The sequence below is a fragment of the Aquila chrysaetos genome, chromosome 10 (genome assembly GCF_900496995.4).
Source record: "Aquila chrysaetos chrysaetos chromosome 10, bAquChr1.4, whole genome shotgun sequence".
Classification (NCBI taxonomy): Eukaryota; Metazoa; Chordata; class Aves; order Accipitriformes; family Accipitridae; genus Aquila; species Aquila chrysaetos.
The window spans coordinates 41736160-41761307 of record NC_044013.1 but is presented as its reverse complement, the minus strand read 5'-3'; the positions used below and the strand labels follow the sequence as shown (position 1 = coordinate 41761307).

At 57.5% G+C, this 25148-nt stretch overlaps 1 protein-coding gene across 1 annotated transcript; it reads right to left on the bottom strand.

Annotated features, from left to right (window-relative positions):
• Positions 1-1689: 1689 nt before the first annotated feature.
• DUSP14 (dual specificity phosphatase 14) lies at positions 1690-16582 on the bottom strand. Its single transcript, XM_030028756.2, has 3 exons — positions 16389-16582; positions 5343-5441; positions 1690-3826 (listed from the first exon to the last, which is right to left on the bottom strand). The coding sequence occupies exon 3, from the start codon at positions 3706-3708 to the stop codon at positions 3112-3114; it is 597 nt and encodes a 198-aa protein (XP_029884616.1). The 5' UTR covers positions 3709-3826; positions 5343-5441; positions 16389-16582; the 3' UTR covers positions 1690-3111.
• Positions 16583-25148: the final 8566 nt, after the last annotated feature.

The window sequence follows — 25148 nt, the reverse complement described above, 5'->3', positions numbered from 1 at the left end:
TATCCATAATATTATCTCTAATGGGTATTTCAGGTGAATTCTTTATTTCCTAATGTGCTTTATTAGGCAATTACATTTTTTTATAGGTCTAACTTTCCCTTTTGTTTAAAAGTCAGTCTTGATGCTTTCTTGGCTGAACATTAGTATCTTCCCCTCCCCTAGGTACTAGGGCAGTGCGTGTATAAAGTCTATATAATAATTCAAAGTGGAAAATCTTTACCTTCCAGTTTTTATATAGAAAATGCTGTTAAATTATACATAGTCCATTTTTTAGGTAAAGTTTAATTTTGCTAGCGGATTTCAGGTTTTAGTATTTTTTTTCCCTTTGAAATGTCATGCTTTCGGAATGTCTCCAGCCTAATGATTAGTCTTGATTTTTAATCTCTAGTTCTTTTTCTTACTTACCATTTCCCTGGTTGCCATTTAACTCATGATAAAAATAGAGAGATGAGTAGAATGGATTTTTTTAAAATGGACAGTCAGTCTCTTATGTCTGTTTGTTTGTCACTGAAACCGGGACACAACCGTGAAACCTGAACTGCGCACAGCTGATGGCAAAATTCATTTTTATTTCAGTGGGCCAAAACTTCGTTCTTGCTCATCTGCAAAAGCAGGAGGAGACCTCTCTCCGCCAGCGCGGGGCTGCGCTTTGTACTGGTGATACTGAAGGACACCGAGATCCATGCGTTGATATTGTTGGAAAAACTGGTGTTGAAGTATTTGGGGTTTTTTATGCGCAGTTTTGTCTTAAGTGCATCCTGGATAACAGATGAAAGAAGGGTTTGCAGGGGGGAGGGGGGCAATATATACGTGCGTGCAGGAAACTTTTGGGCTTTGGATGCCCTTGCAATGTTGAGGAATTTGCAGTAACTCTTTTCATAGCGGTGTCTCTGTGTGCAGGTTTGGCATTAATGAAGCTATGGCCAACCTCGTGACTTCCATGCCCGTAGGGGTTGAGAGAGCTCTCTTGTGCCTGCGTGCCACCAAGTCCCCCCAGTAAGTGGCCTTGGGCCTAATTTGGAGTCTGTGAACTCCTACAGCAGTCCTCGCTGACCTTGTGGACCTCTAACTGGAGCCTGGAAATTACAGAGCACCGTTTCCTTCCCCTGGTGAGTATAAGCAAGTGGCATTTGCCCAGTCTGGTAAAACTCCTGTCTCTGCAGTAAATTTGAAAATTCTGGGTCAGAGCCGGTCAAAGCCTCTGTATCAAATTCACTCTGATCTAGACTTTTATTCCAACCAGGTCTGGTTTTACTCATGATCCACATGAGGTTGAGGCCATTTGTGCAGTTTTGTATCAGCGATAACAGTATTTCAGCCCTTGTGGCTTTTAGTCTGGGGAAACCAGAAACCTACTTGTGCTGCAATCCTCACCCAGTGTGGTTCAGCTTGGAGAAAAACTTTAACCACGTCTACTGTTCCTTAAAACCTCAGCTGTTCAGCTAGGATTTCAGAAGAGAAAAATTTTGAAATAGCCGAATTAAATGCCTGGCTTTTGTGATGAGGACCAGGAATTGCAGGACACCTGGACGGATTGTAAACTGATTAGCCAAGTGACGGGAACAGATCACAGTATTTTTCTCGAGACTGAGGTCCAGATTTGTTTAAAGCCACTGCTCAGTATTACACCATGTTCTCGCAGTTACTTGAGATACATTAGCACAGTCCTGAATAGGAAACCAACACATGTTCTTGTTTAATCTTTATTGATTTTTTTTTTTTTTTACAAGTATAGAATCTCATTTAAATCAGATAGCTATCTCGGCATCCAGCAATCTGCGTATTCCTCCTTCAGAGATGCAACAGAGGACACAAATGTCTCATCGAGGAACGGACTTGCCTTGCTGTCCTGGTGGTCCAGTTACGCTTCAACGAAACCAGTCCCTTCCCATCTGCAGGGAGAGGAGCGACGTCGAGGAGGCAGTGGCTACGCCACAGAAAGGCTTCTCCCACGTCTCCGGTTGGAATCGTTCTTGTCACACACAGAACAAGGCAAAGCCTTCTCCGTAAAGCCATCCTTGTCCGGGAGGTTGAACAGATCGCCATTTTGCGCAGAATAATTCTAGAATGCAGCATAACCTTAAGGACATAATGAAGTGATTTAGAAATGGGCTAAGGCAGATCACGACCATACTTAGAGCTAAGTAATCAAGCGGATTTACCTACTTCCAATTTACTGGTTGATTGAATATTAGAAAACACAGCCCAGCCCCTTTGGAAGGTGGCCATGCACACACAAGTTTCCTAAACATGTCTTTGGCTGTCCAGTGTGGGGAGGGTTAACCTCTCGCTTCGGTCTTGAGCCACATTTGGACAAGATCTCTGTTTACTTTCCACCCACAAAAAACACCAGCATTTTTCAGTAGTGTAAGTGTGTTCCAGGACTATTGCCCTGGCATGGAATGAGTGAAAAAGGATCTTGTATTTATTTGATTTGAATCATTCAAATTTCATTTTACTTGTGGCCGACACGGACTGACTTCACTCTTTTTTTTTTTTTTTTTTTTTTTTTTTTTTTTAAACTTTTAATACAGATTAAGAGCTGACTAAAGATCTCAAACACTATATACTGAGAGTCACTACGGATGTTAAAGAAAACACCAGCACTAGCACCACAACCCTGCACGCTTGCCTTCCTGGCTCTTGAAAAACCCAGGGCCGTACAGTAGGACCTCGCTCGTTCTGTGCTAGTGCCGCTCCCTAGCCACTACAGGATTTTGCAAGGAAGCAAACAAGCTATTAACGAAATATCCAGGCTACCGCATCACAAAGCGCACTTTGTTCATTAACTCTGCCAAATGCCTTTTAGGCCTTTCCTCATAGGATACTAATAAACTGACTAAAAAAGGGAGGGAGGCTTTATGAAAGGAAGAAAACTTATAAGGAGACCTCATTCTGCTAAATCAGAGAAATGCGGATGGGGGAATCCCTGTAGAGAGAAATGCTTTGAAGGGAATCGTTGGCCTTGCAGGTTAGTGAGGTGAGAATTAGTTGAGGTTCTGCTGTATGGTAAAGAACCAAAGTTGGCTGTAGAAGGAGAAGGGAATGTCTCCAGTCTGGTCGACTCAGAACAGCTCGTCCCTTCTGTTGTGCTTCCTGTCTGCAGTCACATTAAATTCCCCAGTAAGGCATCAGGGGTCTCCTCTCTCTCTCGTAAACGTCTGGGATGATGCCATATGGTGTCTGTACCATTTTAACCGTCGTCTTCCCAAAGAGCTTCCTCTCGTAGTCTATCAGTTGCCTCCAGAAGCCCACATTGGGGCGTATAACGGGGCGTCTCGATTTGACCCAGTTGTATGCCTCAAAGAGGGACACCTTGTGGTACTTCATCAGGTAGGCGATGCAGAGGGTGGCCGACCTGCTCACGCCGGCGGCACAATGGACTAAGGTGGCCCCGTGCTTCCGCGCCACGCTGTTTATCTTGTCGGCAACGCTGTCGAAGTACAGGGAGATGGGGGCGTTGGGCATGTCAGCCAAAGGCACTTTCACGTATTCAAACTGGGGCCAGTTAAAATTGGGGATCTCGATGGTCGCATTGATGATGCAGGTGATTCCCCGGGAGAGGAGCAGGTGCCGGTTGGAGGCAACGCTGCCCCGGCTCAGGTACAGCGAGGGGGTGATTTGGGCGATGCCCCCAAGGGCACCTTCGGAAAGCATTCGTGGAGCCATCAGAGTTCTCGGTAAGGAGTTGTGGCTTCTGGAGGTCATGGAGGATCTTGGCACTCACGCTTCCATTATGGGAAGAGATCCAACGGGATCTTCAGCCAAGGGAAGGATTGTCTGGCCCGGTGGTGCTAGGACAGCAAGAGCTTCCTCCGCTTAGTCACTGCAAAACACAAGCAACTCCACATGAGCGGGGCAGCTGTCCGATGAGACCGTGTCTATGCAAGAGAACAGGAAAACCCAACTCGCCCTGCTGTGGCCTGGACAACCTCCTACCGGCAAACCTCCGTGGGGTAAGGTGGTTCTGGGTTTGCACAGTGCTTATTACCACGGGGCCCCTAGGCATTGCCTGGACAGATACTAACCAAAAAAATCTTCCAGCCTAATTAGCTCCAATTACTTGTCGAGGGTTTAGGCAGCCTACCTGTGGGCCCGGACAGCATTTCACCGGGATTAGCACGTGGAAGATTAGCTACGCCTCTCCCATGCTCAAAAGCAGCAACTTCACAACTGGCCGGAGTCCAAAGGGATGGTGAGAAACAGCTCACTTGGGCTGGATGCAGGTGCCAGCAATTTAGATTACCCTGCCCTCTCCCCAATGCCACCCTTCTCCCTTTTTAGGTATATGAAAGGCCCTGCCAAAGTACATCAACAGAGGAAGGTTGCTCATTAGAAAAGGCAGTGAGTCATGTCCATCCAGATCAGTCATCGGCTCTCGTCTAGGCAGGGGAAGTGTGGAAAGAGTGACCTGGTTATGTCAGAAGCTGGGAGTAAAACCGAAGCAGAGGCTGGGACAAGGGAGGCTCTTTTCCTGCTGCTTTAATGACTGACTAATGCTTTGGAGAACGACACGCTCTGCGAAGGCTTGGCTTCGCCTGCATGAACCACGCATCCCTGGCTGCCTCCGCTGTGGCTCCCGGGAAAGACCCCTGCTTTTATTTCCCCTACTTCTTTAGGACTTCTCCAAAGCCAGTGGAGAAGCTGCAAGCAAGAGGACGAGGCCCGGCACATTAATAATTTGCCAGTCCCTTTTAGCTGTGCGTTCTCCAGCTAGAGACGGGCCGCAGGAGAGGCTCCGGTCCGCGCGGGCTGGGGACTCCCTGCTCTGCCCAGGTAGGTCTGAGCCCACCAAAGTGTCAATGGGCACCGCGGGGAGGGGATCTGGGGGATGCTCAGTGCCTTGGGTGAGAGGGTGTCTGTCCCTCCAGCAGTTAACTCTCCCGGCCAGAGAGTCCTCAAAGGGCTGAGAGACCCCGACTGCGGCTTCCCTGGCCCTGACTCGACAGTGCAGTCATCTGCATCCCGCGCTCCGGGAAACACCGGCAGGTCTCAGCAGCGGCTGGTAATGCTGGCAGCGGATTTTTGGCATGGCTTTGCGGTACGGTAACTTAATGAGCATAACACAGTCTCCTCTGTGGCTTGTTCCCTGCTGGCAGCTACTTGAGCAGCTCCTGAAACCACGGGCCCAAAGTGCTGGTGCTGCAAGAGTTCATGCCCCAACAAGATTTTTGCTGCAGCTGTGAGTGCTCGGCTTCCCCTGCGGACACCCCCACTGCAGTCACCCAGCTGGAGCAGCAATGAAAGGCATGTTTTTTTCAAAGGAATAAAGTCCTTTGAGCAGGGGAAATCCCTGCTCTCAGATAGCCGTTACTGACAACGCAAAGGATTCAGGCACTTACGCTCCGTAACAAACTGTCCTCCTCCAAATCACCGACCGGCACGCAGATGCTGTGGGCTGCCGAAGCTGGGATGTCTCATAGAGCGTATCCAACGCTGAACTGGGGAGAGAAGAGAGCATGGGCTTTATTGGGATCTGTGCTGGACTCAAACAGGACACCAGGCAGCCTCCTCTGCTGAGGTACATTTAAGCCACCCAATTTAGGTGGTTGTCCAAGAACTGGGAGGGAGGACTACGGCTTCCCTGCCCGCTCCCCGGGGAGAGACAGAGGCCTTGGGAAGGCACTTGCTGCCGACAGCATAATGCCACCAATTGCTGCCAACACAGCATTCAAAATCAGGGTAGGCCCAGAGGAATCTGAGGCTGGCACAAAAGTCATGACTCAAAAAAAAAATTAAATAGTTTAAGTAATTAATTTGCTCTAACGTCTCCTTTAGCATCCGCCAAGACGCTCGCCTAGTCCCAGACAGCTGGCGCAGGTCTGCGTTTCTTCCGACGGTGCCTGAAGCACACTCCTGGGAGCCTCTCTGCCGGGGCTCTGCTACCTGGTCCTGTTCCCCGAGGCACTGCTGGAATTACAGGGGCAAACGAGAAGGGGCAGAGCTGGTGCTGTGAGCCACAGCACCCCGCTCCTGGGAAGCGGCGGACAGGGACAGCATCCCTTTCTTTTATTTCTCCAACCAGACCAGAAATAAGACAAGTCACCAGAGTGAAGCAGCTGCCTGCTGGGAAACGCTGCCGGACGATGGGAGAGGGAGAGTAATGTCTGCCCCCCCCCCCCCCCAAAATGGCTCTGAGCAAGGCAGACCCTCCCTGCTTTCCTGCAGCTCATCCGTTGGCCGTTTCCAGCACAGCGGGGCTGACAGCGAGGGGCCGGTGGCTGCTCCGTGCCCCCTCCCCAGGACTCGCTTTCCCCGTGCGTGGCTTTACCATGACGAAGGAACCGCTCGCTGAGCTCCGGAGGGGGACTGAGGCGGAAAGGGGCTGGCTTGGCTTTGGAGATGGGGGGGGTCAGAGAAGGGAGGGCTGCCGTGGCCGGTGGGTCTCGGTGCTTCGGGCGGGCTGCGCGGCACGACGGCCGGCCGGGGAGGCTTCGCACGGTGCTGCGGAGAGGCCGGTTCTGGCACGGCGACGGCACAGGGCTGCCGGGAGGCAGGGCGGGCTGGGAGGCTCTGGCAAGCGTTGGGGAGTTGAGACAAGTCGGCCGGAGGCCAAACGACAAACCCAAACGGGATTTTTTTTTTTTTTTTTAATGCCGCGCCGCCCTTGAAGATGGCTGGGAAACGTTAGCGGAGGGCGATCCGCAAACACGCGGCGCGAGAGGCCGAGGGGTGCTGCCGCCGCCGCCGCACCTCTTGGGAGCAGGGCGGCAGCGTCCCGGCTTCGATCCCGCGGACCGGGGCACCCACATCTCTGCCCCCGCGGGGGCCCGAGGGGCTGCTTGGGGTTGAGCACGCTCACCCGCCCCACGTCCACGCTTGCTGCACCTGGGATCCAGCTGCTCCCCGGGGGGGACACTCGGAGCGCTCCTCGGGGCGGTTTGGGAAGGGCTTTGCTGCTTTCCATAAAGTGGTTCCTCTTTGCAGGCAGCAACTTATCTGGATGTTTGCATGTGACAGGCTGGGCTCGCTCTGCAAACTCCGAGGCCGGCGGGCTGGCAGCAAGCTGCCTGCGTGCAGTCTGCTCCCGAGCAGCCACCGAGACGGACGGTCAGTCCGGCGGGATGCGCTGGTCCCCCGGGAAGAGAGGAGCAGCTCAAGGAAGGCGCCTGTCTGTCCCACCTCTGCCTGCTGTCCGCAGCAGTCGGGCAATGGGGTGGATTTTTGGGGCCAGCTGGGAACGCAGGTGGGTGCCCACAGTCCCGTGTCCCAGTTCACACACCGCTTCTCTGGGGCTCCAAATGGCTGACACCCGGCAGCACCGCCTCTGCTCGAACCAGAACGGCTCTCCCCCAGAAAGAGTTAATGTTTTGGAGATGAATTCTTTATATAAGTGAGAGATAAGGCTGCTGTGCTCGTCAGACCAAATGCCCGGTAGCCGAGGATGCTGCCCGGCCGGCTGGGGCAGGAGCAGATGCTGGGTGGGGGGAAGCCACCAAGGGAGAGGGGCAGATGCCAGCATCCCTTCCCGCGTTCCACGGCTCTCGCGGCAGGAGCTGGCTGGGATGCCACCGACTGCGACATGCTGTCTCAGGCATGTGACAAAGCCACGGTCCTCCTGCCCACACATACCAGGCTGAGCAGCTGCCGGCTTGCAGGGAGCCTGAAAATGAAAGGGGCCTCGTCCGCCTCGGATGGCAGAGGCTGCGTGCTGGGTGCGGTGCCTTTGGCTGATGATTAGGAGCTACCGCCAGGCTTGCAGGTGTGAGTCCTTATCTGTCCTGATAGCTGCACCTTCTCCTAACCCTCCTGCCTGGCCCCAGCCAGCTTCAGACAAAGGCTCGCCTAAAGTCTGCTGTTTCGCTCCCGTGAAACTCCATTTGCCTTTCTCAACGCACCCGCTTTATCCTGCTGCGTCCCTGCTGTAATCCAACACTGTTGCTCTTCATGCGGTAGTTCCTGTCATTGTGCTGGGGTACAGAGAGAGAGGAAAAGAGTGAAAAGCCTCTTCCCAGACGTTGCTGCGTGCAAAAAAAAAAAAGAGGAAAATAGCTGAAGATCGAATGAGGTGCACACACAGCCCAGCCCTGGCTGTGCCACCTGCAAAGGACAGTGGCAGAACGGGCCAGCACAGCAGCAAACAGGCTCCTTGCACGGGCACAGGGAGAGGTGCTGGCTGCGGGTCCAGCCGTGCCTCATCCAGCCTCTGCACAGAGACTGGGAGAGCTGCACCGATACAGCCAGTTTGCACCATCTCATGCAAAAAAAAGAAAAAAAAAAAAACCAACAAAAACCCCACCACATCTCCTCCCATTTCTTCTTGGTTTGCGTTTCTGAGCGGTTGCGTAGGCTGGGGTGGTCACACAAGCCTGAAGTCAGCGTCCTCGGCATGCCGGAGCCCGTCTCGGGTGGCTCGTCGCCGCGCGTCACCCTGCGAAGGGGCCGTGGGCGCTCGCCGGCACGCTGCGCCCGGGCTGCGAGATGGTGCTGGGAGGTGGCGTGGGCTGTTACGCCGAAGGGTCGGAGCCGGGGCTGTCTCTAAAGGAGCAGCTGAAAGGCGCCTTCCAAAGGAGACGGGATGTGGTTGTGGTTTCCTGCAAAGGGCTGAAATTCCCAGAGGGTGCAGCGTGGTCCTTCGGGCAAAAACCAGCTGGTGGTGGGCCAGTAGCAACCAGGTATTCCTGCCATCGCGTCCTCGTTTGCTGAGCTGACTCCAATTAATGGATTAATTAGTCTTATAACAGCCCTGACCCACAGCAAATCCCTTTCTAGACTCTCCCTTGGTCTTCCCCGTGCAAAAAGACCAGCTCCCGCTATGTGCTCACCCCGCTGGGCTGCTGGGGAGGGCTGGCACCCCCCGGGGTGACAGGGGGTCCCTGGCCCTAGTGACACAGGGGCAGGACCAGTGCAGCCTCCTCCCTCCTGGCAGATTGGTGGGTTCTGCCATTTCTCTAATCTGCATAATCAGGGGTGGGGGAAGCAAGTGGGTAATTACAGCCTGGAGATGATTCTGGTCTTCAAAGCCTCCAGGTCCTCTCCACGCAGCTCCTGGCCCAGCGCTGTCCTTGGGTGCAGGTTTATGGAAAGGGGACGCTTCTCCAGCACCCACCGTGGCCGGGACCTCATCCTGCATCCGCTGTCTCTCCGCAGACCCACCGCTCCCAGCTGCGCTGCTCCGGTAAGTCTGGCTGGCTCGTATCAGGCGCTGCGTGTGTCTCTGCTGTACCTGGAGGCTAAGCCGCGTGGTTCATCTGTGGTCGGGTCTGCTGGGAGAAGGGGCAGGCGCTTCGCCCGTGGTAGCTGCTCCCGTGGAAGGCAGGCGGTGTGTGCCTTCGTGGGGTTCACCAGTTTGACACCGGGTCGTATCCCAGCTGGGCTGGATTTCCTGGCTTCAGAGCGGCTTCTCTCCAAGCAAGGGGGTTTCAAAAGCAGTACAACAATACTGACCTAATGGTTTGCGTAGTGGGTGGTCCGGTCCCTTGGAAAGGTTGTTGCTGGCAATGCTTACGGCTCTGTTCTTCCAAATCCTGCGATAGCTGGAGCTTGTTTCTCTTGCTTTCGTTCCTGGGAACGCAGTCCTGCTAACAAAGGCTGAAATTCCCACAGGAAAGCATTCCTGCTTCCTGGGCCTCCTGAGAAAGGCTTGAAAACACCTCTGAAAGCTCAGAAGACAGAAGCAAACAGGCAGATATTAGTTAAATACACTGTGATCTCTAGGACAGGAGGAGAGAGCCTTGCTTGTTGGTCTCTAGACCATGAGGTGGCAAGTGTGAGCTTCTGGTTTCTTACTCTGGTGCTGCTAGGTGGTTTTCTCTGATTTTGGGGTTTGTTTTTTTTTTTTTTTTTTTTTAAGGGCTCCTCTGGCTTGAGAGCAGAGGCTGTGACTTGTTCCTGAGGGACTTGAGTAAGACTTGCAGCTGGTGTCGGACTGTATGTCAGTAACATGGCAATGTAGCTGGTACCTGACGGAGGTGAGAGCATCTCCCAGGCCCTTTTTCCCCTGGACCAGGTGAAATTCTGCAGATGTGCAACTCGGTAGCCAGCTCACTGGGTGGGAAGGGACGGCTGGTCCTGCTCCCAGCTTTGCTGCTGCTTGCTGGGTACCCCTGGCTTTCTGGCAGCCGTTCTGCTCCTCTTGCCCTAACGCTGCTGGGAGGGCTGTGGCTGAGCAGGGTGGTCCTCGGAGGGGTGCGGAGGGCACGGCCCGAGAGGTACTCGGCAAGTTTCGTGCGTGGGGAGGACCAGGTGAGTCGCAGGTCCTGCTCTGCTGATAGAGCAAAGACACCAGAGCCCCTCGTTTTATCCCCAGAGCAACATCTGGGATTCGAAGCAGGTTTGTGGGCTGGGTGTGTGAAATGTCAGTACTGAAGCAAGCCTTCTCCCCCTTCCCAGGAGAGGAAAAGTTATTCATTTTAGAGATGACAAATGCTCTCTAATGCTGCAGTAAAGAGAAGAGTCAATACTGCAGGCGCTGAATGAATGAGCCTGCTCAGGGCTCTTCCTAGCCAGGCTGAACAGCAAATTGCTTCAGAAACGGTCCTGGAGAACAGCATTTAAAATAAATTTCAGCAGAGAGCACAAACTGCGGCCGTTCTCAGGGTCAGGTCTTGCTTGTGCTGAGTCCATGGGAGTTTGAAGTGGGCTCGAGGCCGCGGGCAGGCCTGCCTCTCCCGGGCATCGCAGCAGCGACCGCAGCTCACTGTTTGCTCCGCCGGGGTTTTTGCTTTCCTGCCTTTGGCTGTCGATGTGCTCCCAAAGCCGTGACAGACTCCTCTCGGGCGCGTGGTTCAGAGCCATCAGCACACCCTCGTGATGGAAGGGACGAGCATTTTGGTTTTGAAGCGGAAAAGAAGGAAGAGGAAGCAGGAGGGGATGGTGGAGCGATTTGGGCTGTGACAGAGGATGCCTAGACCGAACCCTGATTGATTCCTGCTTGCAGCCTGTGTTACCCTCTCAGGCGAGCAGAGGATGGAAGCTGTCAGATGTTAAATCAAGACAATAATCTGTCTACCCGGAGCTCTGAGCAGGCCTGGCTGCTCTTGCAGCACACAGCACAAACTGGGTCTCCCACACTTACAAGAACACACTGGTAACTTCCCAAAGCTTTCAATGGCATGCGTTTCAGGCATGACTCCCCTTTACACGAGAAACTCGCAGGGTCTGGCTGCAAAGGGTCCCAGGCTTATCCTTGCTCAGTGACCCCAGACCAAATACGTTTAGTCCATAAGCACAAAGTCTTGTTTCCCCTGGTATGGCGCTGCCTCCTCCGCACACCTGGAATTCAGGCTGCTCCCATGACCTGAGCCAGCTCTCCAGGCTGCAGGGCTGACAAACCCTAATTAGCCTGTCCCAGCCTGCTGTGACGCTGCCTTTGGAGGGGTGACAGCAGACGCTCCTGTGTCACGGCTCGTCTCCCTTCCGTGGGCACGGATGGCATGCCTGGTGCTGTGGGCAGGCTTGGGTAAGGGCAGGACTTTGCAAGCCTCACCCAGCTGCCTCCTACAGCAGCATCCTCGCTCTTGCAGCCAGTCTCTGCTCACGCTGCAGGAGCATCGCACCGCCAAGCCTCGGTCTGTGACCAGGCTGCTGAGGTTAATACACTGAGCAAATTTATGTGGGATTAATGAGCAATTGCAAAATGCGTGGGTAGCTTTGCAGACCATCAGGGCATGCCTTATGGTTGGTGACTTCTAAATCAGCCCAACATGCCCAGCTGATGAGCTCCTAAACGTCTAGCAGTGCTCTGCCAGACCCTCAGCCCCTCCTCACTCTGTGAGCCAAAGCCTGGCTCCCTGATGTGCTATTCTCCCAGCGCCAAAGGAGCAGAAAAACAAACAAACAAAAAAAAAGGGTGGTGAGGTTTTTTGGAAGGATCCATCCTAGGACGCTTCTTGGCCCATCGGCCAGGGTCCCTGGCTGCCCGCGTTCCTCTCCCAGGCAGGGGGAGGCAGCTCCGCTGACTCTTTATGCACGCTACCACTATTTCCTCGGCGAGGCAGCGCAGCCTGCCCACGGGCACGTTACACGCTTCCCTGCTGCGCAGCCGCCCCCTCCTCGCCGCCGTGGAGTGGGAACAGGCAGGGCTGCCGCTTCTCCTCTCGACAGCTGGATCCTGCCAGCTGTGAGCAAAACCTCTCGCCACCGGGAGAGCTCCCGGCCGGCGTGCGGCGAGACAGGGAGCAGGCGCGGGTGCAACCGAGAGCACGCTGATATTTATAAATTCCTGCATGATACAGCTGCTCTGCTCTGGGGACGAGCTTCCCTCGGCAACCAGCAAGAGGATTTTATGCAAGAAAAACAAACCATCTTTCTTTTTAAAGCGATGTCTGTTATTTCGGAGCCGCCGGCTCTAACGCACCATGCTCTGGGTGCCAGTTGCTTGGAGAGAGCGGTGGGGGCACAGGGCTCGCGTGCGGGGCCCCAGTACAAGCCAGCAGCGTGGCCATCCGCATCTTGCTTAAACTCTGGTGGGGTGCATGAAACACTCTCTAAAAAACAAAATTAAGCCTTGAGGAGGCACGAACGGGATCCTACAGTTGCGTGCGGCCTCAGTTCTGTACTCAGCTGAACACCAAGGGCTGGTTTTGAACCCCAAGCGGAGATATCATCTGTTCTGAAGCGCTACAGCTTTTTTCAGCACCAGCTGATGGCACCTGGATTGCAGGTGGAGTTTAGAAAAGCTCCCCTGCTCCATCCCCTGCTCCCTGTGTCCGAGCATGCGTGACCCTGGGGGGATGCTCGGGGAGGAGACCCACGCCTGGCCCCGGCTCCCGGGGTTCTGCAAGATGGAGCCTTGTTTTTCCTGGGGACGTGCCCTGCGCGGTCACAGCTGACAGGAGGGACACAATCTCTTCCTTATTAGCTGAGCAAAACACAGGGACCCGGTGTGTTTGCTCGTGTGTGACCCTGCTGGGACCGAGGCTGCTCGGCTCGCACCGCAGGGCTCACCCGGGTCTGTGCCTCTCTGGCAGGGCTGTGCACTGGGGCAGCAGCTCTGCTCTCTGCCCTGTCCCTGCCGGTCCACCTCAAAACCCAGAAAATTGAAGGCAGCTGCAAATTCACTGCAATGTGCCCTGGAAACTGTCCGGTGCTTCCATGCTGGCACTCACCCGGACCTTTTCCAGGGGCACTGCCAACGGGTGCACGCTCTGAATGGAGCCTGACTTCTCTGGATGAGGGGGGGGGGGGGGGGGGGGGTCCTCGAAGCCTGGCACCCCCGGTAAACCTGACTGTGACATAGCCCCCGCCGCAGGAATCCCCTGAGGGCAGCCAGGCAGGGGCTGCCCACGCTTTCCAAGGCCAGGCAGTGGTTCGGCACAGGGCAGTAAAAGCAAGAAGCAAGAGCTGAAGGGAGAGCAGCGAGAAAGCAGGATGGGAATGGGCTGGTCGGCTGTGCCCGGCCACCCGCCCGCAGCAGCTGTAAGGAATGAGGTCACCTTCTGAGCACATCGATGGGGTTGCTTAGGGTAACAGGAAGGGAGGCCAATTTTAATCAATTAGTTGGAAATCAAGTTTACATGCGGTAGCGAAGGCTTCCCGTGTAAGCAGCGCAGGGACAGCACCCCTCGCCTCCCGGTACGTAGCTCTGTCTGCTCAAGCCTTGGTGAAACTGTATTTTGCTCAGCAGAAGCGACACGGACCAAATTCAAGTTTCCTTTGTGAACCGGGACTCCTGCCCCCGTGAGCTGCTGCTGCTCAGCCTCCCTGTGAGGGGAAGGGACCCACAGCCACCCTCCGTGCCGCAGGGTGGGATATTATTGACAGAGGGAAAAACTAAGTCTCATCAGTCCAGGCACCCCAGCGTGGCCGGCTGTGGGGCACAGGGCTGGAGGGAGCGCAGCGGCACCTGTTGAGCCTTCCTGCTGGGAAACTACAACCTGCCTGATTTAAAAAAAAAAAAAAAAAAAAAAAAAAAAGTGGGTGAGCAGCTGTGTGAGCCTAGCCCATGAGCTGTACCGCTGGCACCAGGGAGTGCTCTGCAGGCACCACCGCCGGGGCAGCCACCCCCAGCCCTGCGGTGCCCAAGGAAGGGCGGGCAGCGCGTTTGCCTTCCAGTTTAAGGCTTTATTCCCAAGCGGCTGGGGAGCCGAGGCCGTTGTTCAAAGGTTTCTTGGCTATTTCCAAGTGCCAGAGCCTTATCTGCTAGATGGTCGCATTTCTGCTTGCATTACGGTTGCTCAGCGTGTCTTTTTTGAAGGGATAAATCAGCATGTGTGCGGTGAGGGTTGCGTACCTGGAGAGGAAAGGGGCTGGGAGAAGCTCCCGTACCTGGTTTAAGGCATTACTCCCACCTTTTAGGGAAAACCACCCTGGAAGGAAGGTCCTGCAGCGGTGGCAGGAAGCCTGGAAGGCTTTTCGGTTGTGCTGATGAACAGCCTTGTGTAGATGGGTCTGCTGGGGCCAGCGCACGGTGAGCAGGAGCAAAGCTGCTCCCGGTACCCGCTGCCTTGCCCGGATGCCCTTTCCCCCTCCTCATCCCTGACTTTTGCCTGGATGCCCAGACGTGCCACGTGGCTGATTCCCTGGGACAAAGCCGGTACCGACCCTCAGAACAGAGGTCTGTTTGAGACTTTCTTGTTTAGGCTTCTGCATTTCTCTCCTCCCTCCCGTAACGTCTGGTTTAGACAGAAGATTTATCCCCCACACCCTGTACATTTCTAGCACTCAAGCAGCGTGAGTTCTCTGCCTTTCCAGCTCTGAGATTCCAGCTGGGATCAGGTACTGAATTAAGCCATGCAAATGTCAATATTGCCCTGACCAACAAGGAAGCAGCGCCAGAGCCCAGAGCAGGCATCGCAGAGCAGCGAGGGCTTGGATGAAATCCCTGGGATTTCACCTTTCCTTTTGGAGGAAGGATGGGACGTGCATGCCCCCGTCCGGGACCCAGGCGAGCCCTCGGGGGCAGGAAGGACAGGCAGAGCTGCCTGTTCATACCTTCTAGGCGTAAATCGATTAAAACCTGCTGCATTACTGCTCCCCTCCTGACGTTCACCAGGGTCGCGTTAGCCAAGTCATGGCAGCAGATCTCTGCCGGTGGGGAATGGCACGCGCTCTCCAAACTGGGGACGCTTGTTTTTCATTGCTTGGGAACTGGAGTGCTACAGAGCCTGTCCCAGCCACCCGGAACGCAGCACGCACCGAGGTGGATGGGGAGGCCTCGGGGAGGAATCTGCTCCCTGCCAGAGCAGGGCCAGCTGATCCGGTGTATGGTAAGGGAAAACAGTGTTTTGTCAGTGCTAATCCCTCCACCATTCCTGTGGCAGTGGCATTAGGGATAAACTGAACTTGCAACATGATATTAGGACATCTGTCAATACTCAGAGCTTCAGAATAAAAGACTCATTTGCTGCCCAGTCGAACAGGTTATAATCCTTCCCAATCTCCCTACAGCCAAATGCCGCTCATTGATTACTAGTGTTGCTCAAAGCAGCTACTTCGGAGCTGAGTCAAGGGCCGCGGCACGCAACCGGTTCGGTTTTGGGGCCAGCCGGCCGCAGCCACGCGCCGGGGTTTGCAGGCACCGGGGTGCTCCGCGCGCCGGGGGGGTGCCGGGGGCGGCCGGCACCCCGACGGGCAGGAGCCGGAGGGACGCTCGCCCCGCTCCGGCGCTGCCAGGAGCGCGGTGCGGGCTGAGGTTTGTTTTCCACGTCGAGGAAAAACACCCGACCTCCGCGCTCGGCTGTTCTGGTGCGGATCTGAAGCGAGTCAGTCCCTCTCTCCAGCCAGCTCTGCTCGGGGTTTAACCGCCCGCGACCGGGTTTTTGCCTTGTCCTGTTCTTTCGGGCACCTTCTGGCTGAGACCCCTCGGGTGCTCTGCACCGTCCCACCGCGGCCAGCACCCTCTCCGGACCCCGGGTCGCTGTCCCGACCCTGACCCTCGCCACGACCGCGGCGCGGGCGGCCGGACCGAAGGCCGCCGGGGCTGCGTCCAGCCCCTCTACGCGGGGTTTTGGGGTGGGGGGGACGGCCTGATCCGCTCTCCCGACGGTACAGCCCCGGTACCCCGGTGTGGAAGGGTGGGCGGGCATCCCCCCCCCCCCCCCCCCCCCCCCCCCCCCCACGCACAGCCCGTGGGATGCAGGAGCAGCGCTGCCCCCTCCGCACGGGCAGACCTGAGGCCACGATGAGGGGCACCGGGGGGGGGGGGGTGTCCGGTGGTCCCCCGGGCAGAAGCCAGAGCTGCCCTGCCTCCCGGGAAAGAGGCACTTTAAGCTCCATTTACCAGGACGGAGCTGTAAATAACACCGAAGCGACATTAGGGCGGCAGGGAAGGCCGGCTGCCGGGGTGGGGGGGGGGGGCAAGCCCGAGCCCCGCGGGGCCGGGCAACCCCCGCAGCTCCCTCGCCCACCGCCTCCCCCCCCGGCAGAGGCCCGGGCGGGCACCTCTCCCCCCCCCCCCCCCCCCAGCTCCCGTTCCCCTTCCCCAGCTCGGCGAGGCCCGCTCTTACCATGGCTCCTCCTCGGTGGTGGCGGCGGCTCCGCGCTTCCCTCCCGGTCGTCGGCGGCGGCGGCGGCGGGGCAGGACTTCTTCTTTTATCGGTCGGCAGCCGGGCTCCGTCTCCCTTCTGGGGCTGCCACCTGACCGCGGCGCTGCCGGGGCCGCCCTCCGCCCGCCGAGCGGCGGTTACCAGGCGACGGCGGGGCCCGGCCCGCCCGGCTCTGCCCCCGGGCGGAGGCAGCTGGCGCCCGGCCCAGCCTTAAAGGCGCCGCGGCCCGACCGGGCCGGGGGGGGGGGGGGCAGAGATTCCCTACTCCGTGGGGGGGTCCCCGTGGGGATATGGGAGGGGGTGTGGGGATAAGCGGGGGTCCCCAAGGGGGGGGGGCGGCGTGGGGATGTGGGTGGGTCCGTGGAGGGGCATGGTGGGGTCCCTGTTAGGGGTGGGATGTGTCGTGTCCCCGCGGGGTCCCTGCCAGCGTGTGTGGGGACACGGCGGGGTCCCTCTGGGGACACGGCGGGGTTCCTCTGGGGACGGGGATGCGGCAGGGTCCCTGTGAGGGATGGGACATGTCGTGTCCTCACAGAGTCCCTGCCAGCGTGTGTGGGGACACGGCGGGGTCCCTGTGGGGACACGGCGGGGTTCCTCTGGGGACGGGGATGTGGCAGGGTCCCTGTGAGGGATGGGACATGTCGTGTCCCCACGGGGTCCCTGCCAGAGTGTCTGGGGACACGGTGGGGTCCCTGTGAGGGATGGGACATGTCGTGTCCCCACGGGGTCCCTGCCAGAGTGTCTGGGGACACGGTGGGGTCCCTGTGAGGGATGGGACATGTCGTGTCCTCACAGAGTCCCTGCCAGCGTGTGTGGGGACACGGTGGGGTCCCTGTTAGGGATGGGACATGTCGTGTCCCCACAGGGAGCCTGCCAGAGTGTCTGGGGACACGGTGGGGTCCCTGTTAGGGATGGGACATGTCGTGTCCTCACAGAGTCCCTGCCAGCGTGTGTGGGGACACGGTGGGGTCCCTGTTAGGGATGGGACATGTCGTGTCCCCACGGGGTCCCTGCCAGCGTGTGTGGGGACACGGTGGGGTCCCTCTGGGGACACAGTGGGGTCCCTGTGGGGACAGGGATGTGGCAGCGTCCCTGTTAGGGATGGGACATGTTCTGTCCCCACGGGAGCCTGCCAGCGTGTGTGGGGACACGGTGGGGTCCCTGTGGGGACGGGGACGTGCCAGAGTTCCCGTGGGGACTAGGTGGGTGCCCAGTGGGGAGGGGGACACCCTAGAAGAGAGAGCCGAGCCTGTTCTTTGTGGACTCGGGACATCCCCGAGCCACAGCCACCGCTCGCCCTTCCCTGTGCTGGGAGCGTGGGTAAAGGAAGGAGGGTGACCCGGGGAGCCCCTCGCTCCCGTTGCTCCCCGTGGGCACCGTGGTCCCTTGGCAGCGGGAGGGTGGGCTGGGGTCCCCACGGAGGGATGGCGTGGGCCAAGGGGAGAGTTTGGCTTCGGCTGGAAACCATCGGGCTGCGGTGGAAGGGTCTGCTCCCACCCACCTCACCACCATGGCAGGGATGGGACAAGGCTGCCTGGCACTGGGGAGAGGAGGAGGAGGAGGAGGAGGAGGAGGAGGGCAGCCTCTACTTTAACCCCCTGCCTGCTGGAGTGAAGCGTTGCCAGCCCGGCCCGCTTTTCTTCGATTTCTGGTTTTGTTGTCGCACGTTCAGACCGAAATAGCACAAATCCCTAATAGGAAGCTTCCCCTACCCCGAGCCCTCTGGCTTGTATCTCACTTCAGCAGGTTTCATGACTCAGCAGCCCAGATGGAGCCATCCCTCACAGCCCTCAGCACCAAATCTGTTTGTTGCTCCAGAGGCTGTTTTTCCAAGAGCCTCGCTGCTTTGTAACAGCCAGCGCTCTTCCTTAAAACCCTGCCTCTCCAGCGAAGGCTCTCGTCACACTCAGCGCGGAGGTGGGCGAGGAACAAAAATAGACAAATTAAGAAAACCTCAAAAGGCCAAAAACCGAAAATGTAAGGATTTCGGCTCTGCAAGCTCAAGGTTTGCTTTGCCTCCACGTTGCATCAGCTCTCCTCTGCTCTTCCTCTGCCGCCTTCCTTGGAGCTGCACCATCTCAGGGCAGAGATGAGCCCTCAGGTGATCTCAAGTCTACTGAGAAGCTGAGAGACAGCTGAACCTCCGGGGGTGTCTCCTCGGGAGCTGGGCTCGAGGGGGCTCGGAGCCCTTGCGGTGCAAGCCTGGGGTAACGTCGGCCATGGGCAGCGTAGGGAACGATGAGGATGGGGTTTGGGTGGCAGACTCAGCAACCTGTGGCATTTCCTCCCCAAGCATCTAAACCCCTCATTTCCCCCTCATTTGACCGTCATTAAATGAGAAATAGGCTCTTGCACAGCCCTAGCTGCGCATCCCGGACGGTTCTTAACTACTCGCCCAACTGTGGACGTACGTTTTTAATGCTGGTGTAACTTGCGCTTTTAACCTTCATCCTGCCAGGAGCTTTATGTGTTTTTAGTGTGGGTTGAGGGTGCAAAGAGGGAAACTTGGGAGGCCTTTGACCCAAGGACGCAGCAAACGCAGCAGGTACCGGAGCCAAAAAGGAGATGTCGGCTCCTTCCCGCGCTCAGCCCCGGCAAAGGGTTTGCTTGTGGGCAGCTGGGAGTGAGCGCAGGGAGGGGGGGACCTGGGGGCACTCGGTGGGCAGGCTGGGTGCTGCTGAAAGGCTGGTGTCCTCCAGCCCTCCTGCGAAGAGCCGTTTCGGCCAGAATGGACGCGCCGAGGGGCAGGTGGGACCGCGACGAGCGCGGGCAAGGTGTCGGGCAGCGAGTGCTCTCTCTGATGCCTGCTCGCCCTCTGCTCTGGCATGGGGGGGACAGCGGTGCCTCCGTGAGACCCCCCTGCCCCAGGAAGGCAGCCCGCGCTCCCGTCAAGCACGGTCCAGGTTATGCAGGGCGGCAGCAGCTCTCCTGTAAGGCAGAAGTCATGTTGTGGGCAGGTTCCCCCCCCTTCCCATAGGAATCTGTGCAGAAGAGGTATGAAGACCGTGTAGGGACAAGATGCTTGAAGCAGGACCGGACCCTCTCGATTACGCCCCGTGGTGCCTTTGGGGGCGACGGCATTGGAGGGGCTCAAACCCACCTTACCGCAGCCCAGCCTGGCAGATACGCACCCGGCCGTGCCCAGCGTGCTGCAAGGTGCAGTCCTGGGCGCATTCCCAAAGGGCGCGTCTGGCCCGCAGTCTATTAGCTGGTCATTAGGGCTATTAGCTTAATCACCCGGGTGTTTTCCTGCCACGCTCTGTGATCGGCAGCAGCCGCAGGGTCACGCAGGGCGGCTGAGTGGGGAGCCGAAGGGTGCTTTCCCCACGGCCGCGGCACACGCGTGTGCAGGGATCCGCCGCCATCCATCCATCCATCCTCTCCAGTTTCCATGGCTACGCCAGAGTTTACTTTTCCCCGCCTTCGGCCGCCTGCACGGGCGTGATGCAAAAAAAGGTCCCCACGTGATGCCAAAAAGCCCAGGGACGTGGGACCTCCTGGTTTTTGGTAGCAACGACTGCATCCCGGGGCGGTCAAACCACGGAGCAACAGGCACTGACCGTCCCAGCAGCGCTCGTGTCCCAGCCGAACAGCACCTTTACGGCATTCGGAATTGCTGCGGCACGGTTTTGGGGTGCTGCCTTCTCCTCCTCGCCTCCCTGACGGCAGCAGGGACCCGGGGGAGGCGGCGAGTCATGTTCTGGGGATAAATCCAGCCGCGGAGCCATCGGCCACCTCTCATTCGATGCGAGGTGACAGCGCGGAGCAGAGATCCCTGAGCAGGCACTCGGGCTATGGCTCGTTAACGGGGGAAAACAAAACCCGAGCTTTAGGTCACCGCGTGCGATTTAAGCGGCCAAATGGGGGTCACCGGAGGCCTCTCTGGGGAGGCAGGGGGATGTCGCAACACGGCAGGAGTTTTGTTTGCTTTCCAGTGGCACAAGGAGCAGAGAGCGTAGCGCATCCCAACCCCAAGTTCCCTGGGGAAGGGGGAGATTTTGGCTTAGGGGTTCCCGGGACGTGGCTGGGGCGCAGTCGGCCGCGAGGGTGCGTGACCGTTTCCAAATCCACGGGGTGCTCAGGTTCACGGGGCCGGTGGGCGAAGCGAGAAGCGTTTCCGTAGCCCAGGTGCGTTGCGCCTGGCCGCGTTCGGCTGCAGGGTGCCACGCGTGCCACAGGCTTAGTCACCGCTGGGGCAATCCTCGTGCCTTGCCCCGGCATCCCGGGCATCCCTGCCTGCTCCTGGCTGCCCGGCCAGGCTGCCCGCACTGCGCAGGGAAAAACACCGTCCCCCAAGGCCGGTTTTCCCTCTGCTCCCCTGCCTGATGGGCTATAGGTGACCGTGGACTCTATAGGGTCAGGGGAAGCAGCTCTGCTCTGTACATCTGTTGCACGGAGGGGGTACCCCTGTTGCATGGATGTGCCCCTCGTTAGACAGCGGGGGAGCAGAGACGGAGCGCCTGGGCGTGTTGCTCGGGCAGCCCGTGGTACGGGCTGCGTTTCGGCAGCTCCTTTGGCGAGGCGCTGGGCGCAGAGGGGTGCCGGGGTGCCGTTTGGTCTCCGGAGGCTGGGGCGAGCTTCATCCGGGCGCTCACCTGCTGAGTCACGGTGCGCGTGCCTCCGGCCTGGCTGGCGGGTGATGCTCGGCGTCCTTCCCCGACCCCTCTCCCCGTGCCCCGGGGAAAGGCTCTGTGGCCAGGCGGGGAAGCGAGGGCTGATGGACTGACGTGGCCTGGCGGCTCAGCCTCCCCGAAGGCGCTTGCTGCTCCTTGCACCTCTCCCACCGCGGCTCCCTCCCTCCCCATCCCAGCCTGCACATCGCCGCCCGCCTCCCGGGCAGCCGAGCTGGGGTCTCTGCCCCATCGCAGGGACCTCAGACATCTCCTGGAAGCCCAGCCCGCAGCGTGCTCCTGCAGAGCTTGCCCCGCCAGCGCTGCGCAGGGGTGCTCCGAGCTCACGTCCCCGTCGCATTTAATGGGAAGGGTTGGGGAGCGCTGGCGCCTGCAGATGCTGGTTCACGAAACGTTGACTTTCCAGACAGGCTTTGCAAAAGAAATGAGGTGTTGGTGATTGTACGGAAGGCTCAAGGGGTGCCAGGTTGCTTGCTTTGGTGCAAAAGGTGATCCTTGCTTTGGTGCAAAAGGTGATCCTTGCTTGGAGCCGGTGGGGAGCCTGCGATGCAGCAGGCATTGCCTAACAGCTCCCGCACCATAAAGACCCAAAACGCCGGGCACCCCGCATGCTCCAAGCTCGTGCTTGACTCCCTGTCTGGGTTTCTCATGCTCTTTCCTACTCCGTCGTTGCCCGTTGGGTTCCCACACGGTCCTGACCCAGTGCTGCCGACGCACGGCTGGGATACGTGGTCTGGCCTGTGGTTCCCCTGCGGAAGCACGTACGGCTCCGTGGGGAGCAGACGGGAGGGATGGGGGCGGGGGGGGATTGCCGGCGTTCATAGCGTGAGGCTGCTGGTGGGTTCGCTCCCTGGCACCCTCCATCGGCTCCAGTCGAAGGGAGCGCGGTGGAAACACCCGCGCTTTCCCCGTGCCGCCGCACGCACTCTCTCCACGCTCGCTAATAAATCCGCGCTGGTTTTTCCCCGGAAGGTCGCTGAACCTGTTTGTTGGAAGAGCAGAGGAGATCGCTACGGGGCATCGCCGAGTGGTTTGGATTTTTCCCTTTTTCGTGTCGCACCAGCCAGGAGGGCGGCTCTGGTGTTTCTTTAACCGCAGCTGAAAAGCTGCCGTTCCAGCGGGGTGGTGTTTGTCTCCAAAAGGAGGTGGTTTAGGTTTCACCGGCCCCACCTGACGGGAATTCGAGCAGGCGCTAAAACTAGGGCTTCTTGCGCCTTCGTTATCGGCGTTATCTGCTCCGCTGCGGCGGTGGGGAGCGGGGGAGCCCGGTGCTGTGCCGGGGGTGGCGTGAGGCTGAGTCACCCACGGGCCGAGCGTGTTCGCCGCTGGTGTGACGGCAGCTGTGAGACCCAAAAAAACCCCAGTGCTGATGCTTTTAATGACAGGCGAATAACACAGCCCCGAAGAAGACTCATACCGTGCATACCTCATGCGACGGCTATTAGTGGTGACTAAGACCGTGCCGGGATGGAGCAGCGACAGCCTCCCCGCATCGCCCGAGTCCTGGTGTAATTAATTCTGCAGGTACCTGTATCGGCACATTAACCCAAACTGGCCGTCTTCCCGCCAGTCCCCAGCCTTGTTCCATATTTAATCTTTCATGTTCACCTGAGTCTCTAATTAAGCCAACTGCAATCCTTAGCCGAGAGCCCGCAGCGTACTAACGAGGTCTGGTGTTCCTGGAGCGCTGTGCGTGCGAGACCCGCACAGCAGCCCGCCAAAAACAACTCCCAGGCTGATGTTTTTTCCTTTGTTTTTTCTTTCTCTTTCTTCTTTTTTTTTTTCTTTTTTTTTTTTTCCCCCCCTCCCTGAACTAACACTGGTCCCAAAGCAGGGTCTGAAGTGAGGGCCCGCTAACAGCAAAGCTCTTAAAAAAAGGTGTGTGGGGACTGTCTGGTTTTTTTTTTTTTTCTTTTTTATAGCAAAGTCATGACTGGTTAGTTTGAGGTATCTGAAAAGCGCTTTTATTGGGTTTCTTTTCACTGGCAGCAGCTGTCCGGAGAGCTCGCGTCTGGGTAAGGCAGGGCAGCACGGAAATCCTGTGTGCTGCTTCCCAAGCCGCAATCCAAGCATCCGGCAGCCAGCGGAGGAGCCGGCCCATGGCAGGGGCAGGAGCAGCCGCTGTCCTGCCCCTGACGTCCCGCCTGGCTGCCTTCCTATTCCAGCATCCAGGTTAAAAATAAAACCACACGCCAAGGCGGTGAATGGGGTTCTGATTTCCCTCGGTTGCTGCACGGGTCTGGGTGATGGGAGAGATGTGCGTTGTAAATAGAACAGCATATCCATGGCAACCCCAACTTTTCATTATTGTTAATTACTTGCACAGTGCCAGAGCCGCGCATGGCGCTTCCCGGCGCGGATAAAGATAGATTCCCCCCCTTTCAAAGCCTCTCCAAATGACATCGAGGCGACAGCTAGCTCTTGGGAGGCTGGAGCTGGGTCTGGCAGGCAGCAACGGAGACATTTTGTGAGGAGTCGGAGAGGAGCCGGGATTTAAAGGAGGAGGGACCGGCGAGGCAGCCAGGAGCTCGGGGGCAGCTTTCCTCCCGAAAAACACCTTCCCCGAGTGTCGGGAAACAGTTCAGAGGGGCCGTCGCAGCGCGCAGCCGGCTGGGAGGAGGGGGACAAAGGCGATGGGGAGAGAGGCCGTCCTGTGCCCCAGCGCTGGCTTTTCTTTCCTCTCTGGTTAATGGCGAGCATGGAGGGGAGGAATCGCCAGCGGCGTTTGTCACTGAAGGGGCAGGGATCTGTTGGTGTTGACTCGAGCCCTTGTGCCCTGGAGGAACCTCCTGCAGAAAGCCTGCTCTGTTTCAAAACCAGTGCAGCTGAGCTCCGGCCTCAGCCGGCACCGTTTGGTGGGTTTTTCTTCTCCGTTCGTTGCGTTTTGCTTTATTGGAAGTGGTTTGAAAGCTCTTGGGTGAAGAGGTCCCCGTCCTGCCTCCTGCCCGTCGGCCAGTCTGACCCCAGCCGGTCTTACGAGCGGTTAGATTTGTACCCAAAACCCTGCCGTCGGCGTGTCTCTGGTGACCGATCGCTCGCCCGTCCTCAGACGGCGGGTGTGAGCGGCCACGCGATGGCCGTGCCTCGGTGGGCTGTGCGCGGCCGTGGTGCTGGCCAGCCCCCCAGCACCTCCCCCAGCCCCTGGTCCCCGTCTCACCCCCGAGCCTGGCACAGGCGCGGATGGAGCTTTTTAACCCGACAGCCTTTTCCCGATGTGACTTTTCTGGCTCGCTTTCTGCAGCACAACAGTACATTGTGTTAGAGCCTGGCGATTAAAGGTAAGAGGAGCAGCGAAGAGGCACTGACCCTGGCATAGGCGTGCTGGAAGCCTGTTATCTCCCTGCTTGGGAGATGCCCCGGGAAAGGGGAAAACCTGTTGCTTGCGTACCTTGATGCTGTTCGAGGGAAACATCCCAAACCCGCTTCCCCACTGCCTTGCGCTCCCTTACTTACCTTGGAAAAGTCTCTTTTCTGGTTCCCCTCCTGGCCGGCTAAAGGATCGCAGTTCTCGCCTTTCCAGAGATCTTTTCTCCCCAGCATTTTCCAAATGGCCAAATTATTTCGCACTGCCCAAAGCACAGGGCTCAGCAACAGCTCGGGTTTGGGTAGTTCTGTGTTTGGCCAAAGCACGTCACGCTCACAGTCCCGTTTGGGTCCCTTTGGGGCAAAGGAATGTCAGTGAAGTTTGCTGAGTGGAGATCTTGCTGGTCACAGCAGGTACCAGTGTATTTGGCTCACCTACTGCTTTTTTGTACAAGTCACGGCATAGGAGACGGGGCAAGAGGAGAGGTAGTTTGGCTGTTTGTTTAATGTTAAAAGACAACTGGGAAAAACATTCCCGAAGATTTACAGCTTACTTTCCCTTGGCATTCCCAGTCTATACAGTCTCAATTTCTACAGACTTTAATCTTCAACACATAGTCTATTGCTGTTGCTTTTCTTTAAATAGTAATATATTCTAGGTAATTTAGTGGTCACATCCATACAGCCACTGTTCTGCATTTATCTCTTCTCTCTCATGGTAAGAAGCTGACAGATACAGATGCAGGCAGTTGCACAACCTTTACAGTCTCACTCAAGAGTCCAGGAA